General features: G+C 42.0%; 1 protein-coding gene across 1 annotated transcript in view; it reads right to left on the reverse strand.

Annotated features, from left to right (window-relative positions):
* LOC131691235 (uncharacterized) overlaps positions 1-9716 on the reverse strand; it is a 487454-nt gene extending 477738 nt beyond the window's left edge. Inside the window, exon 1 of the mRNA XM_058977475.1 lies at positions 8986-9716. Within this exon, the coding sequence (XP_058833458.1) occupies positions 8986-9130 (145 nt within the window). The 5' untranslated portion in view covers positions 9131-9716. The remainder of the gene's footprint in view (positions 1-8985) is intronic.
* Positions 9717-16934: the final 7218 nt, after the last annotated feature.

Consider the following 16934-nt stretch of genomic DNA (forward strand, 5'->3'; position numbering starts at 1 on the left):
GTCAGGTTCAAAGCTTTCAAATGATACTGCTTGCTGCTAGCTCTCCAAGAAGAACTATCGTGACAACGTTCCTACTCACGAAATCGAGATTGATGGCGTGGTCATCGTTGAGAGTTCGTTACGGAGTTCGCTGGTTAAGAAATCTCTTGCGGTGACAATATAAGATTGCAAGCGTTTGAATTCAATATTAATCGTATGTGACAGAATGAACTCATTCTGCCAATCCGGTTCATTTTGGATGACCTTCACTGACTCCATTGAGTTCACCAGGTTGTACCGTGGATCATGTACTGACATAATTGCACATTTATAACTGGATCATACAGCTATGTATTACAGGAATAAGGCTCACTGTGAATTCTGATAATAAGCACGTTGGAAGGTGTTCTTACTTTAAAGTTATCTTAACTAGTTCCGCGGATAAACCATGTGGGGATAAACTAAAACTTTCTCTTAGGGAACGTTCTAATACATTTTTCACCGAAATACTAAAGAAAGCAATGCTATCGCCGTCAACGAATCGCTATTTTCTTTTTTATCAACGAGGGCGACGCAGATTACCCACACGGGGGAACGTTATAGAAAGAAATGGAACATTTTCTCTCTTATACATTACAATTCTTGGAAGTACTGTTATTAAACTGTAGGAAGTACTTTCTGATTTGGAAAGATTATGATCAGACAAAAAGTTACCAGCGCTTTCTAGATGTAATGCAATAGGGGTCCACCATCAGCTCAAGGTTTTTCCGGTGAATGCGGATAGACTTATCGTAGCTCCGACATATTTTACCAGGTAACCTTCAAGTTATTGCTGTTGATGAATGGAAGCTAAAATAGGTTGAGCGGATCCGTAAGCAGAATCACTCACGCGCACTCCACGGGGGAAAAGTTCCATCCAACCAGTTTAAGGGTAAAGCACCTCGCTATATAGTCGGTGTTAAGTCATACCGGACTAAGTGACAAAATATTGATTTCGAGAAAAACGGGTTTAAAGTTTTAATCGCAGCATCCTTTACGTTATAATTGGAAAATATTTTTTGCCATAATTCTTGTTTATGGTTACACATTTCAACTCTAGCAAAAGTAGAATGTAGCTGAAGAAATTCTTTACCCAGAGTTATCATTATGTCATTTTTTGATGTTTTGCGACTTAGTCCGGTCTGACTTAATGCCGACCATATGTGCTTGAACACACCTGATAGTTTGTTTTGAGAAGGGTGCGTCAAACTTCTGAAGTTGCCTTCAGGTGACTTAGGCCGGCTATCCACGTTCCTTTGTCCAGTCATCAGTTCGAATGATACCCTGTTGCTCCCAATTCCTTCCCCGCAGTTGTTGTGTAATGTATTTGGTACATGTTATATTTAACTATCCCACGATGACGGGCATTGAATTTATTACTTGAAACCAAAAACCCTTGCCCAAATTTAAGAATCGAAGAAAGTTTGAATGAGTATGATGAAAAAAAGGGAAACCAGTTGTGTAAAATTTTATTTGTGAAGAAAACATGAGTTATAAAAAAATAGCTAAACACTTCCTCAAAACTATAGAGCAACTGTTGAAAAGTAAAATTTTGGAAAGAAATTTTCTTATTTTTTTGCCTTTCTCAATAGAAAGGATATGCAATCACTCTGAAAAGGCGGGTATTTAACCGAGGCCGGGAAGGCTGAGTTTCTAATACCATTCGACTTAGTTCGTCGAGATTAGCAAATGTCTATATGTGTATGTATGTGTGTGTAAGTATTTTCTAAACTCACTCATTTTTCTCAGAGATTGCTGAACTAAATTGCTCAAACTTAGTTTCAAATGAGCGGTATAACGCTCCCATAAGCTGCTATTGATTTTTTGTCGATTGGACTTTCGGTTCCGCAGTTACGAGTTGAAGAGTGCGGTCACCCAGCAAATTCCTATATAAAGTGGTAACACCATGCCCTGGTAACAATTGACGTTTTATGACACTCTTGAAGCCTTTCTTAAAACTTAGAATGCACTTGTAGTGTGCTATAAAACTAGAAATGCTACTTGGGTGTTGTCCAAATGGTGTAATACTTATTAAAAAAGGATGCAACATAACTCGGATTAGCGGGTCTAGGTCACTAATGATCATTCAAAGCAGCTTTGACCACATTGGCCACCTATGACGATCTTGGTGCCCCCGTGGAACTCGCCAAGTTCCTGAGTTAATGTCACACCTTTTTCTCAGCGAATTCTTGACCGATTTTAACAAACTCGATTTCAACTGACAGATACAATTGACTTCCATTGTATTTCATTCATATTTAACATTTGGTTCCGGAGTTACAGGTTGGTTACTGCGGCCACACAGGAGTTTCTCATATAAACCGTTACAATCGTAATACTTTAAAGGTTAAAAATCCATTGAAATGGTCATCAAATTACTTCTCTTTGCAAGCCTAGATCGCTGATGGCCAATTAAGATCAAAAAAATAATGCCCATTATCGACAATTCCGGACCTCTCGAGTTCTGGACGTAGTGGAGTATTAAAGTCACATCGTTTCTTCGGTTATACCAATTTTCACAAACCAAGCCTCAAATGTATGTAGGTGTTGCATCCTCCATCAACCTCTCTACTTAACCTCCCTAATGCCAGCAAGAGTGTCTTCGGCCATGAAGCACGATTTGATTTCAACCAAAACTTTTGAACGAATCATCCAAGGATTAAGATTGGAGTAGCATCGTGAATATAACGTTAGAACATAACTTTGCTAAAATAAAATAACACGTCCCAAATAACGGTTATGATCTCCCTATTGCTTTATTTGAAACTAATAATTCTACATAATAATGTTCCCGCTTTACAGGCAGCAAAAAAAAAAATAAAAATTAAAATTAAGAAGCGAACTTATGTTCTTCAGATTGTCTATTTATGACGCTCACATCTGAACTATAAAACTGCCTAGGCAATCATTCCAAAAATCGACTTTCCACCCGAGGTTCGGAGGGCCAAATGTCATAAAGGGGAGCCCGGGGTTAGTTGGCGGTTGGGGTAAGTTGGCGGAGTCCCCTTTTTCGTTTCTATTAGAAATATGGTGCTGTCTCTCGGTGTGTACCTCAAGTAATGTGAAATACATTTTCTAGTGTGTTTATGTCGCATAATATTTTGTGTGGAATAAACTGTGGGCGATATTGTGTTTTCAAGCATACTAAGAAAATTTTCATAATTTTATACAGTTTGTGTTATTTAAGGTGACCTTAAATTTATTGTCGGTTCTAACGGTAAAGAGGGAAAAGTCTGTCTTTGCCAGGAGACATGCTGTGAACTTGAGTGATTCGTAGTTATGCTGCCTAAGCTCGACCCCCATCAGCAAAAGACAAAAATTAAGCCAGTAAGATATTAAGCATGTTCTAATGACGCTGCCACTTCCAGTTTTCCGATCTGTATACTTCACATTCTTGCTCTCCCTTGAGTACTATGGCTCTAAATTTTCATACCTTTCCCTGCCCAGTAATCTCTAGCCAATTGAATGTCGTTAAAATGTAAAAAATGATTATATTTTTCGATAGTCCGTGAAAAGAGCTTTCAGTATACACATACATCTATCCGAAAAACCAAAGTTTTTAAACACTTTTTTAATAAAATGTATGTTTGGTGTAAGTTGGTGGTGATGCATGCAGGGCAAGTTGGTGGCACTATCAGACTCATCAAAAAAATTTATTCCTGGAATTTACTCCCAAGTAAGCGAATATTATTCCTCTGTATGTGTTTCGTCAATGCATGGGGTATTTGCATCGGCCAATCGCCAGGAGGATATCGAAACTTTGCTGTTGAATATGGAGCACCTTGGAAAGTCAAAATGTCGGAGCATTGCGACCGCCATATAGTTGCATATGTCGGATAATATGCATTTTTATTGAAAAAACATCCAGCACGTTCCATTGGGACCCCTGAAGTAATTGAATTTTAATTTGATTGTTTATTTTCTGGCGTGCCAGCACATACCGCCAACTTACTCCGGCCCTGGAGTAATGTTTGTGTGTAAGTGTTCCGGTTGGAGAGTGCGGTCTCACAGCAAATTCACTAAAGACCAATCAAAGTAGCTTTGATCATATTGGCCATTTATGACGGTTCTTGAAGACCCCGGGGAACTCGCCAAGTTCCTAAAATAATATCATACCTATTTCTCTTGCCTGATTTTTACAAACTAGCTTTCAAATGATAAATACTAACTTCCATTGACTGCTATTGAACTTCATTTAGATCTGACTGTTGGTTCCGGAGATATAGGTTGGTTACTACGGTCACATAGGATTCCATATAAACCGGTACAATCGTAATATTTCGAAGATTAAAAATATATCAAAACGGACGTCAAAATGTCCCGGACGAAAAGAAGTCAAGAAGCCGGGACATCCCGTAGGACTAGGGGCTTGCTTGTTTTATTTTTGGAGCTAGCGTCAATCCGGCGCTTAGTCCTGTCACTAAGTTAGTGTCGGATTCTGATGAGAGCAACTCGAAACGCCTCTCCAAAAACTAATTTAGTCATAGGTTTTGTGCCCTTTACGAGCAAAAGTGGTTTAAAAAAAATTTCTCCTTAGAGGATAAAATTAGTTTTTACCCAAAATTTTTCTCCACCAAGGAGGAATGTAACATAGTGAAAACGTGTCAATTTTAGCTAAAGAATGCAAAATGAAATTTGGAATGAATTAAAATTTTAGTTGTCATCTGACCCATACATACTTTAAAATAGGGATGATTAAATGACACAATAAAGTAACGACGGTCGGTTCCGGCAGCATGAAGTACTAAGTGACTTCATACTAGTCCGGACATGCCGCAGCCTCAAGTGATTCGTATTTAAGAAATGTCAAAATATCCTACCTCCTGCGGTAGAAGACCAAAGGTTGAGTCGTCTGAAAACTTTAAGCTTGCTATTCTAAACTTTCTTCCCCTACCTCCTTGCTCTCTCTCTTGAGTACTACGGCTTCTAATATTAAAATATTTCACACTTTTCAGTCTATTTGTAATTTAATGTCGTTACAACATAAAAAATAAAGTAATACAACAATTAACATTCTTATTAAAATAGCAATCTGATGTTAGCATGACGAGATATTTGTACTAATTCAATTTCATGTTTTTTCTAATGAAAAATAAAACTTCTCTCCCACACTGTGTTTACAATATTATGAGACAAGTGAGAAATTAAAGAAACTTTAATAACAACGTTTAACTATTTTTTTTTGAATTACGAAAGGCAGATTAGTCCAGTAATGTTAATCCGTCTACAAACATATCATTATAATAACAACTTTTGTTCTATTGGTTCTGAAGAAGTTTGGAAAAGCTTTGAAATTAGGATAATTAATTGGAAATTAATTTTTTTAGACAAATCGTCTAGATTTCCCAGCATATTTTATTTTCCTTTTTAAATTTTTTCGATGGTGGTCTAGCTGTCGGCATGGACCTAGGCGCTTGAAAGGGTTTATTCTCCGCACCACGCAAAAGTACCAGACGAGGCAGGACATGTTATTTACTAAAACACTGCCTAAATTTTGAGTTTAAAGAATAAAAGAGAACGAACTACTGCGTATTAATAAATTGACGCCTTGGAACATCTCATGTACGTGAGAAAAATGCTTCGGAGAAATTTGAAATCATGATCGCGTTTCTAACTGGACGTTGATTTTATCATCGAGGCGTGTTTATATTTACGAAATCGTACGTGTGTGCGTTTGCGACTGGGTTTGTATTATCGTGAAAAACATGAACGTTTGTATGTTAATGTGTGCGAATGTTTTATGAATTTTTACTTAGTCAATTCTCAACGGTCTATCAGTGTTCAAGAGAGAATACTTTTCAACTATGTGGTATGCTTAATTAGGAAAAAATATTCAAAATTATGATTAATTAGCATCAGGACTGGAACCGACAAACATCCACTCGTTAAAACGCCTACTTACACCTTAGACCATAACGACTCATGATAAGCAGCCGCAGCGTTGATCTCAAGAGGGACAGCATTTAGTTGGTATCCTTATTATTCAAGTTTTCTCTGCACTGTGTAGCCAACAACGTGTAGATATGGGGTACGATATTGTATTGTACAAGTATGAGGTTGGCTAACAGTTCGAGAGCGAAAAAAACAGAAGCATTCACGCTCCCCAGGATTCGTTTTGGGTGTGTCTATTACATTCTTATTTTACTTAGCACGTATCCTGCGACTGCCACAAAATTTGACGCTGATTTACTTTAAGCAAAAAAGAATAATATTTAATTAGCTTAATCAGCATGAGTTCAATGTTATCTACATGTGATCAGTTCTTGAAATGCTGGAATTGGTTTTGGAAGGGGCGGGGGGTTAGTAGAGTGAGAGTGGAGGATGCGTAAAAAAATGGGAATGTCGTCGGGAATGCGTGTGTAACGGTAGTCCAAGGGTGGGGAGAGAGATGAAGGGGAGAGGTGTAAGGATAAGAGAGGGGGACGATGCAACACCCAACTGCATATTATTACTTCCAGTTGAGACTTGGTATAAGAAAATCGGTTCAGTCATCACCTAAGCACCGATGTGACTTTAATTGTGGTATATGCCCGGAATTTTCGATACTGGACAATATATTCAAAGAATGTTTGATTGGGAATCTGCGAATCAACGTAATTGGATGAAAAATTCCAGTGGGACGTTATTAACCAACCTGTAACTCTGGAACCAAAATTCTGAACCGTATGAAAGTCAATAGCAGTTGATGGGAGTATTATATCTTTCATTTTAAATCAAGTTTATAAAAATCGGTAAAGAATTCGCTGAGAAATACAAGGGGCGCTAACTTTGGAAGTTGGTAAGTTCCCCGGGGGTATCAAGCTCCGTCATGGGCGGCCAATGTGATCAAAGCTACTTTCGATTGGTCATGAGTGATCTAGACCCGCAAATTTAAGTAATGTCGCATAAATCATAATATATATTGCATCATTGAGCCATCATGGTGGTGCCAGTTCGAATGAGAATTTGTGCGTCATCGCGTTCTTCAACCCGTAACTCGGTTCAGCCAACTCTGAGAAAATTGTATGAGTTTGAATGAGACATACACATACACAGATATTTTCCAAACTCGACGAACTGAATCGGGCCGTGGTAAAAAGACGGTTTTTTGTGTGATTGCATAGCCTTTCTTTATATGAGAAAGACAAAAAACCTTTTTTAGTTATACCAGATTTTGCATTGTTTGATTTTAGACGTAGTTTGTATTTCGGAATCTACTCTTTCACACGTTTTGAATGTTTGTTGCATGAATGATGAAAATATTACGATTTTCCGGGTTCAGAAGGTTTTAACCCTTTATAAGGCAGTGTCAACCTTTATAAGGCAGTGGTCACCTTTTCGTTTCGTTCATAATACAGGAAAAATGAGAAGTATTCCAATCTTATGAAATCTACTTGCTAGGACTCTGGCAACTCTTCTTATTACTTTTTATTGAGATACAGTAAAAAGTGTCAGTATGGCGAAGTGAAAAAAAAAATACGGCAATTTCCTTTTGGACAATAAAATTAGCTTGATTTTGAAAAAATACTTTGCACCCTATAAGTTGGCGATGCAAATTTGTAAAAACAACTAATTTTTAATCCGAAAATTTGGTTCATGAGTGGTAAAAATTGCAAAAAAATAAAATGAATAATTGAATATCTGTAATCCGTGGTCTCATTTTTCAACTTATCCTCAGAATCCAGGGATTATTTACTGGTAATCAGGTAAAAACCTGTATCCCACCTTATTTTCTTTTTGAGTTTCTGATCCAGCTCGATATGTCGTTATATTTGCACCAATCTCGTTGGAAATACATCAAACATTACAAAGACTGACGTTTTCTAACTGGCAGTAGCAGTATATTTTCATAACAGTTTTTATTACGAAATAAATATTCTAAACTAAGTGAGAGAACTATGTTTCTATTAATATAACATTCATTAATAGCCCCAAACGCTGGGTCTTATAAAGGGTTATGTATAGAACGCTCCTCTCTTATACAAATTAAATTAGATGTCGGCATCAATGATGTTATGTTAAAATCAAATGAATAATAACGACGTAATTAGAAATAAGTTTGATTTTATAATAAATTCACAGATTAAGGTTTAATTTTATCCGGGCCTTAGGAGCAGAACTTTTTAACGTCACGATTTCAGCTTGTCTTCACAAGAGTTAACATACTTGTTCACATGTTCGCACATTTTCCGATCTTCGGTCATTTATTACGATCGTAGCTATTGGACTTGGGGCGAATTTTCGTGGTTTCTTGACACTCTTTCAAGCAGTAGAATCCGAAATTGCAGTCTTTGTTGTCACAAAATTCAATAATTTCTAAAATAAGCCAAAGGTTGTTTTTAATGCTATGCCAGGATTGAAAGTGATTAATAAATTAGAACAAACTAGAACATCCAGTATATAGTTATAAACTCTTAAAAACATAAAAGCTCAATGACAATCGTTCAAATTGTATGAATTTTTTTTCTTTTTATAGTCGTTAAATATCGTCTTTGTTTTAGCATATAAATACAATATTTCTTGTTCTATCGACAGAACCATATCACATGTTTCTTTGAAGAGTAACATAGCAGTTTCAACAATATTCTATGCACGAGAATCTTTGAAGTTTATCCTGATTTGTGAATAAGTTTTTCATTAAATTTTCCACCTATTTTGTAGATTCCCGGAAACTATATTTTATTGCACACTTCTACGAACACAAGTTTGAATCGAATTACTTGCTTAATGATGTTCCATTCTTCCTCCTTGTTTCTGATAGGGAGCGCATTCCGTTATTACATTTTTGAATGTTCTATAAAAGAAGCTGACCATCCCGTCTGAAATAACTAATCACGTATCAACTTGGATAAATTATCCAACGGTATTGTTATGAATTATTCAGGTTCGTCGCTTGATTCCCTTTGGAGTCACGCACAAGTTGAGTCACTATTTTTCACCAATATAACAAAATTAATTTCCCCACCGTCGTTTCCAAACTCAGCTCACCTGTAATTCTCCGGGATGCAATCGGTTGTTGTTGTTGTTGTTGCATCACTCGAACCGCATCGACACCGATGGCACACAGGATCAACATCGCACCGAATGCTATCATGTTTGCACTTCTTCGCCAGTCTATGGCCACCATTTTCATCACTGACACACCAACAAGTGGCAATAGTATAGCACTTGAGAAGAATTCGCCTTCAACTTTCAATGCCAGGCACCCCTGCTATTTTTTTCTATCTAAATTTCTCGACTGTATTTTCTTCGTGCTTTGAAAGTGAGGTAAAACCAATAAACCCCGAAGACCGCTGTTTTAATCCGAAAGCGAGAATCCACTAGTACACCTAGGCCACATTGAGCGATAGGCAATGCTTTTTTCTTCTTTCACGGAACTGGACCAATCCATGCGTGACACCACCGTAGATAGCACAGTGTCGGCAACAAAAAAGGTGCTGTTGTTTCCACTTTGAAGGTTCACTATGCAATGAAACGCATGCACGCGGAACTAGCCAAGGTTGATTCCGAGGTTCCAAAATGCTCAAATACTTATCCACCACCGGCTTCAAAACGGGACTCCCTGATGTGAGTCCTTAGTCGAGGATCACCGAATTCCAGAACTGCCGAACCTTTATACGCGACTACCGAAGACAGGACACAGAAAATCTCCTACTGGGGCTACCAGAGTTAATACAACCGGGGATCGGGCGTGAGAAAATATCAACGCGCGACCCGTGCTATGCTCAGACTGAAATTACAACCAAAACTGCAACCACTATATAAAACCTTTCTCTTTGCGAACAATCCGAGCCCCCGGGTCTTAAAGATCGGGCCAAGTTGGGGCAAGAGTTGGGCTCTCTCGTCTACGCTCGTTGGGCTCAGCAGGGGGCAGCCATGCACACACAATTCGCTACCGTCCGCGTGGTTCGTGACTATTCACGACGCTCGTCTCCCAGGCGTTATGTACCGTTACGGCTGCTCACCGGCGGTAAGTCGCATACGGAGTGACTCTCGCGCTCTGAGTGCAGCAAGCTCAAGTTCACTAACAGCTGAGTGTGCGGGAGCTTTTTCTCAGGACCCTAAAGTCTTGATCAGCTGAGTAACGTCAACACTCTCTCTCTCTCTCTCTCTCTCTGTTTCTCAAGGGGGCTTCTCCAAGTGGGGCACCAGTACAGAGCGCGTTGCGCGTTGCGAACAGTGACCCCTTCCATAACTTCCAAAACACTTGCTGCGTTAGCGCGAATAGGTACCGTATTGTGTTGCTCTCAAACGAGATCGAAAGTGAACTGTTTTATATTTCTTGTTTCATTCGCCCGTGCCGCCTCACATACCAACCTGGTAACAGATCGAGTATGCGGTCGGTCGCCGGATCACGAGTTTGATCTTGCTTGTTTGCTTTTGAATGCTTTCCTCGGATCGGCTTGTTGCTCCTTACCTTGCCCTGCCTTGCGTTGCCTTGCCGTTCACAGGTGGAGCGTATGTGTGTGGGTATAACTCGTAGAGCGGGTACACTACGTCAGCCGCTCAGCTAATGCGATGCTGAGCGTGAGTTGATGCAGCAGTGGATTTTGCGGTGGCTATAGCAGCCGGCTGTGGGGGTCAGTCAAGCACGCCCCGAACGGTGAGATGTGCTGATATTGATATAATATTTAATTAATTTAACTCTTGAATGCGCATTTTTTTTTGATTTTAGGAAAATCGTTTATTATATACATATCAACATTTCGCAATTAAGAGTTAAGGTACAAGGTCGAAAAAATGTTGTGTTCATAATATAATATTTGTTGTACATCATTGATATTTCAATTTTTTCAGCGTTAACAATTAAAATGAATAGTTTATTACATTAAAAAACGATTTTCCGGGTCATGAGGCTCATCTAATATTTTATTAATTTAACGAACCAAAAACTTGTTTATACATATCATTACATCTTTAGCTTTATAATAGCCTGATATTTACTATTAGTGGATTGATCGCCAAATTGATAATTTTCTCAGGGTTTCGCATGATCAGCGATCGAAAACGCTGTGTGTATACGGCATTGATATCCTGCAGTGCTCTAGCAAAAACAAAGGTCAATCATTGAACCACTGGGTTCCTAGCCATAAACGATGACAAAAGCATTTTATAAAGTGTGGTATCAAATTCGAAAAGTAGCTTTTTTAGTCCTGCAAAACTGGTTTTTTATGGGTTTAATTTTTCATAAGATTACAGACTTTGAGATATGAGGGATTATCTGAGAAATCCGTAAAATATAACCCTCGCCGATTCGATCGAAGCCTTGCAGTTGTATTCGGTTTATGATTCTCAATGATTTTTGCAGGCAATTGCAGTGTTTTGATTCAAGAGCAAACTTTTCAAAAGGGCGTAGGCGCATATACGTGCATGACTTTCAAAAATATTTATTTCGATTACTTTATTTTGAACAGCAAAACGATCTGAGAACGAGATACAGGGAATGAATTTTTTTCAACGAAAAAAATATACATTGGAAAAAATGTGTTATTTTTCACAAAAACAAAAATTTATGTTAAAAATTTAAGCTGCAAAAAATCCATTTTTGTAATTTTTATATTATGTCAACAACAACATAAAGGATAAGAAACATTTTAAGTGTGACTGTATGATGGAGAACTTATAGGTGAAAATATTTGTTTAACGATAACTTTATACTTACATGTTTTGCCTTTATCGTATAGAAAGGTTATGCAATTGCTCCAAAACCCGACTTTCTAACCAAGGCCGGAGCGCCGAGTCTCATATACCATTCGACTCAGTTTTTAGAGATGGAAAAATGTCTGTGCATGTGTATGTATGTGCGGATATATTATCAAAATGGCCACATCGGTTTCTCGGAGATGGCTGAACCGATTTTTACAAACTAAGAAAAATGAAAGGTGTAATATTCACATTGGCTGCTATTGAATTTTTTTTGATCCGACAACGGATTCCGGAATTACGAGTTGAAGAGTACGATTACAAATAAAATCTTGTTATAATCTGTTCACATCGGTTTCTCGGAATTTTCTCAACCAATTTTCACAAGCTTAGTCTTAAATGAAAGGTAAAACGTTTCCATCGGCTGCTATTCAATTTTGTGTGGATCAGAGTTCTAGTTCCTGAATTACAGGGTAATGAGTACGATCACGCTGTAAATCCCGATCTCAACGGATACTGCGATGAGTGCATAAATGTGATTTTTTTTTTTAAATGTGACTGCAACTGCTTGAATTTGTAGCTCTAGGTCCCTCTTCAAAGTCTCTTTAGCCACATTAGCCACCATCGACGGTTTCGGAAGCCCCGCCGGAAGTATCCAATTTTGAATAACAATTACATCAGTTTCTCGGAGATGGATCTACCGATTGGACCAAAATTAGTCTCAAATGAACCTAGTCCCGTAAGTTGCTATTAAGTTTCATTCCGATCTGACTTACGGTTTCGGAGTTCCGGGTTGTGCATTTGTAGCTCTAGGTCAAACAAAGTCTCGTTGACAACATTGTCCATCATAGACAGTTCCGGAAATGCCCCGGAAAAGTGGCTACCTATCAAAATTAACCAAACTTATATCAGTTTATTGGGGATGATTAGGCCGATTTTCACAACCTTTGTCTCAAATGAAAGGTATATTATCCCGATAGACGTCTATAAAATTTTGTAAGGATCGGATATATGGTTCCGGAAATATAGACTAGAACCGTCAAGTCACATATGAAATTCTCATATAAGCCGGAACTAAATTTTATTCGATGGGCATGATCCCATGAAATTTCAGAAATCTAATTCGTATTTTCGATGTCAAATATATCTAAAATGCATGAAGGAGTGGCAGTACTTGCGGATCGCTCGGACATGTCGTTGTGCTCGTTCAACATTTTAAAAGTTTTCTAGTGATGTACAGTATATTCAAAAAGAAATCGAAGCCAATCGATCAGTAGGTCGTTTTTCGTCCAAGGACAGTGGCGAGGCCTTGTGGTTAAAAACCGACAAGGACAAATATGCCGACGTCCTAAAGTCGATGAGGGCGGCCGAAAGCCTCTCGGCCCTCGGGCAAGACGTGCGCAGCGTGAGACGCACCAACACAGGCGAAATGCTTCTGATGCTGAAGCGAGGCGCACAATCTAGTGCAGTGTATAAGGCCTTGGCCCAAGAGGTCCTGGGTGAAGGCGCCCAGGTCAGGTCGTTAGGGGCGGAAATGACTCTCCAGTGCAAGCATCTGGACGAGTTCACGACCGCAGACGATGTAGTCGCAGCCGTCAAGGAGCAATGCGACATAACAATCGAGCTGGCCTATGTGCGCTTGAGAGGGGGACCCTCCGGCACCCAAGTAGCCTACCTCAGGCTACTGAAGGCAGATGCCAAAAAGTTTATCATGAAAGGTAAACTGAAGATCGGCTGTTCGGTATGCCCAATTAGCATACCCCAGCCGCCTTCAGTGGATAGGTGCTATCGGTGCCTTGAGTCCGGCCATAAATCTTACGAATGTAAGGGCACAGACAGGAGCAAACTATGTCGTCGCTGCGGCGAGGAGGGGCATAAGGAGCGGGGTTGCACTAAGGAGCACAAGTGCCTTATCTGCACCGCTAAGAAGCAAGCCCATAAACATGCTATGGGCGGACCTTCGTGTTCCTTCGGTGAGGTAAATAAGAAGAAGCCGTGAACTTCACACAGCTAAATCTTAACCATTGTACAGCAGCCCAACAGCTGCTCTGGCAGTCGGTCTCGGAGTCGAGGACAGATGTCGCCGTACAACATCCCTGCCGGCAACGGCAATTGGGTGTCGGACGGGTCTGGAATGGTGGCAATCTGTACAACGGGACGGTTCCCGGTTCAAGAGGTAATACACTCCTCTGCCGAGGGTGTTGCGATTGCCAAGATCAATGGTGAGTTCTATTGCAGCTGCTACGCTCCACCAAGGTGGCCCATAGAACAGTTCAACCAGATGATCGACAGGCTCTCGTCGGACCTAGTGGGCCGGAAACCGGTAGTTATAGCGGGAGACTTAACCGCTTGGGCAGTGGAGTGGGGCAGCCGCTGTACAAATAGCAGGGGCCAAACGCTAATGGAGGCGCTTGCGAAACTCGATACTGTGCTAGCTAACAATGGCTCCGCTAGTACATTCCGTAGAAACAGGGTGGAGGCGTGGATTGACGTAACATTTGCCAACCCGAGTCTGGTTCCAGGCATGGAATGGAGGGTAGACGAAGGCTACACCCATAGCGATCACTTAGCAATCCGCTTTAGGATCAACTATGGTGTGCAGCATCCGAGGGCGGGAGATCCCTGTCAGATACGCGGGTGGAAGTCCAATCACTTCGACAGCGAAGCTTTCACCGCGGCTCTGGGACTGGAGGCCAACACCGACAGTCTAAGCGGGGATGCGCTGGTAGCTGTTCTATCACGCGCGTGCGACGCCACTATGCCGAGAAAAACACTGCCAAGAAACGGCAGATGCCCGGTATACTGGTGGAGTGCCGAGATTGCAGCTCTACGGTCAGCCTGCCTCAGAGCTAGACGTAGGATGCAAAGAGCTCGCACCGAGGATGCAAGAGAGAAACGCCGTGAAGTGTTTCGAGCTGCAAAATTGGCCCTTAACAAGGCCATTAAAAGCAGCAAGAGAGCGTGTTTAGACAACCTGTGTGAGAGTGCCAATGCGAATCCGTGGGGTGACGTGTACAGGATTGTGATGGCCAAGACCAAATGGGGGCTCTTCACCCCCAGAACGGTTTCCGGACCGGTTGGCAACGATTATCGAAGTACTCTTCCCGTCTCGAGCCACAAGCCCCTGGCCACATGCACTACGAGACAGTGCGGGCACGGCCGAAATGGTGGCCAGTGACGAATGAAGAACTACTCGCAGTGGCTAAATCCCTAGCAAAGACCAAAGCTCCAGGGCCGGATGGAGTTCCAAACAACGCTCTCAAGTTAGCGATCATAGCGAACCCGAACATGTTCAGGCTAGCTATGCAGAGATGCCTTGACGAGTGCCGTTTCCCCGATAGATGGAAAAGGCAGAAATTGGTGCTGTTACCGAAGCCCGAGAAGCCGTCAGGCGACCCATCGGCGTACAGACCAATCTGTCTGATCGACACGACTGGCAAACTGCTTGAGAGGATTATCCTCAACAGGCTAACCCCGTACGCGGAAGGTACGGACGGCCTATCAAGCAACCAGTTTGGCTTTCGGAAGGGTAAGTCCACAGTGGACGCTCTCAACTCAGTGATAAATACTGCCGAGATAGCGATCCAACGAAAAAGGCGAGGCATTCGATACTGTGCGTTAGTGACACTTGACGTGAAGAACGCATTCAACAGCGCAAGCTGGGATGCCATCGCGCTCTCGTTACACCGGCTTAGCCTACCGGTGGGTCTGTACCGGATCCTGGAAAGTTACTTCCAGAACCGCGTACTGCTATACGAGACCGATGCCGGTCAGAAAAGGGTTCCCATTACCGCCAGAGTCCCGCAGGGCTCGATCCTAGGCCCGGTGCTATGGAACCTCATGTATGACGGGGTTCTGAGACTGAAGTTCCCTCCTGGGGTCAAGATCGTCGGCTTTGCCGACGACGTAACCTTGGAGGTCTACGGGTAGTCAATCCCTGAGGTAGAACTAACCGTAGAACACGCGATCAACACGGTGGAGGAATGGATGAGCGCGAGAGGCCTGGAGCTCGCTCATCATAAGACGGAGGTAGTTATCGTCAACAACCGCAAGTCGACACAACATGCAGTTATCCATGTGGGAGAAGTCGCGATCACTTCACAGCGGAGTCTGAAGTCTCTCGGAGTCATTATAGACGACAAGCTGACCTTCGGCAGCCACGTCGACTATACATGCAAGAGAGCGTCGACTGCTGTTGCGGCTCTATCGAGGATGATGTCCAACAGCTCAAAGGTGTGCGCCAGTAGACGTAGGTTACTGGCAGGCGTTTCCGTATCTATCCTCAGGTACGGTGGCCCGTCATGGTCAAGAGCACTGAGGGTAACCAGTTACCTACAGAAACTGGAGAGCACCTACCGCGTGATGTGCCTCAGAGTGATATCTGCCTACCACACGGTATCACACGATGCATCCTGCGTGATAGCGAGCATGATGCCAGTCGGGCTGGTCATTCAGGAAGATGAGGAGTGTTAGGAGCCCGCGAGCGCACCAGGGTGACCTCGGTCGCCAGATGGCAGCGTGAGTGGGACAACTCCTCGAAAGGTAGATTGACCCACCGGCTGATACCTAGCATATCGAGCTGGGTGGGAAGACCCCATGGGGAAGTTCACTTCCACCTGACACAATTCCTGTCAGGCCATGGCTGTTTCCGACAGTACCTCCACAGGTTCGGGCACGCGGAGGTCCCAGCCTGCCCGGACTGCCCAGGTGTAGACGAAACTGCCGAACACATACTGTTCGTATGTACTTGGTTCGACGTCGAAAGAAGAGCAATGCTTGACGTCTGTGGCTGGGACACAACCCTTGATACCCTTGTTCAGCGGATGTGTCAATCGGTGGAGAAGTGGAACGCAGTCTCGGCTGCTACCACCCAGATTGCCTGTAGGCTACAGGTAATCTGGCGAACCGAGCCACATACGACGGGCACGGCTAACTAGTGATTGGTTAGTTGGAGCGAAAAAGGCCAAGCGCAAAAAAGGGACTGAATGGTCTGTTCATGCTGAGGCAGGTTTGGCGCAGCGACTGACAACCGCGTAAGGGGTAAACCCAGCCACCCCGAAGCAAGACAGAAGAGTAGTATGTTGGGACTTAGCTATCGATGCCTCATGGCGTGGCAGAGGAGTGAAAGGGTGAGCATCCAAGTCAGTCTCACACGGCATGTTAAGGGTGAGCACAAAAGTCAGCCTCACATGGTATGGTAGAGGCTAAGTAGTAAGTAGTAAGTAAGCCTAGCAAGGAATGAAAAAGGTGAGCACACAAGTCAGCCTCACATGGTATGGATGAGGCGAGTACAA

This window comes from Topomyia yanbarensis, chromosome 3 (assembly GCF_030247195.1).
Source record: "Topomyia yanbarensis strain Yona2022 chromosome 3, ASM3024719v1, whole genome shotgun sequence".
NCBI classification, from domain to species: domain Eukaryota; kingdom Metazoa; phylum Arthropoda; class Insecta; order Diptera; family Culicidae; genus Topomyia; species Topomyia yanbarensis.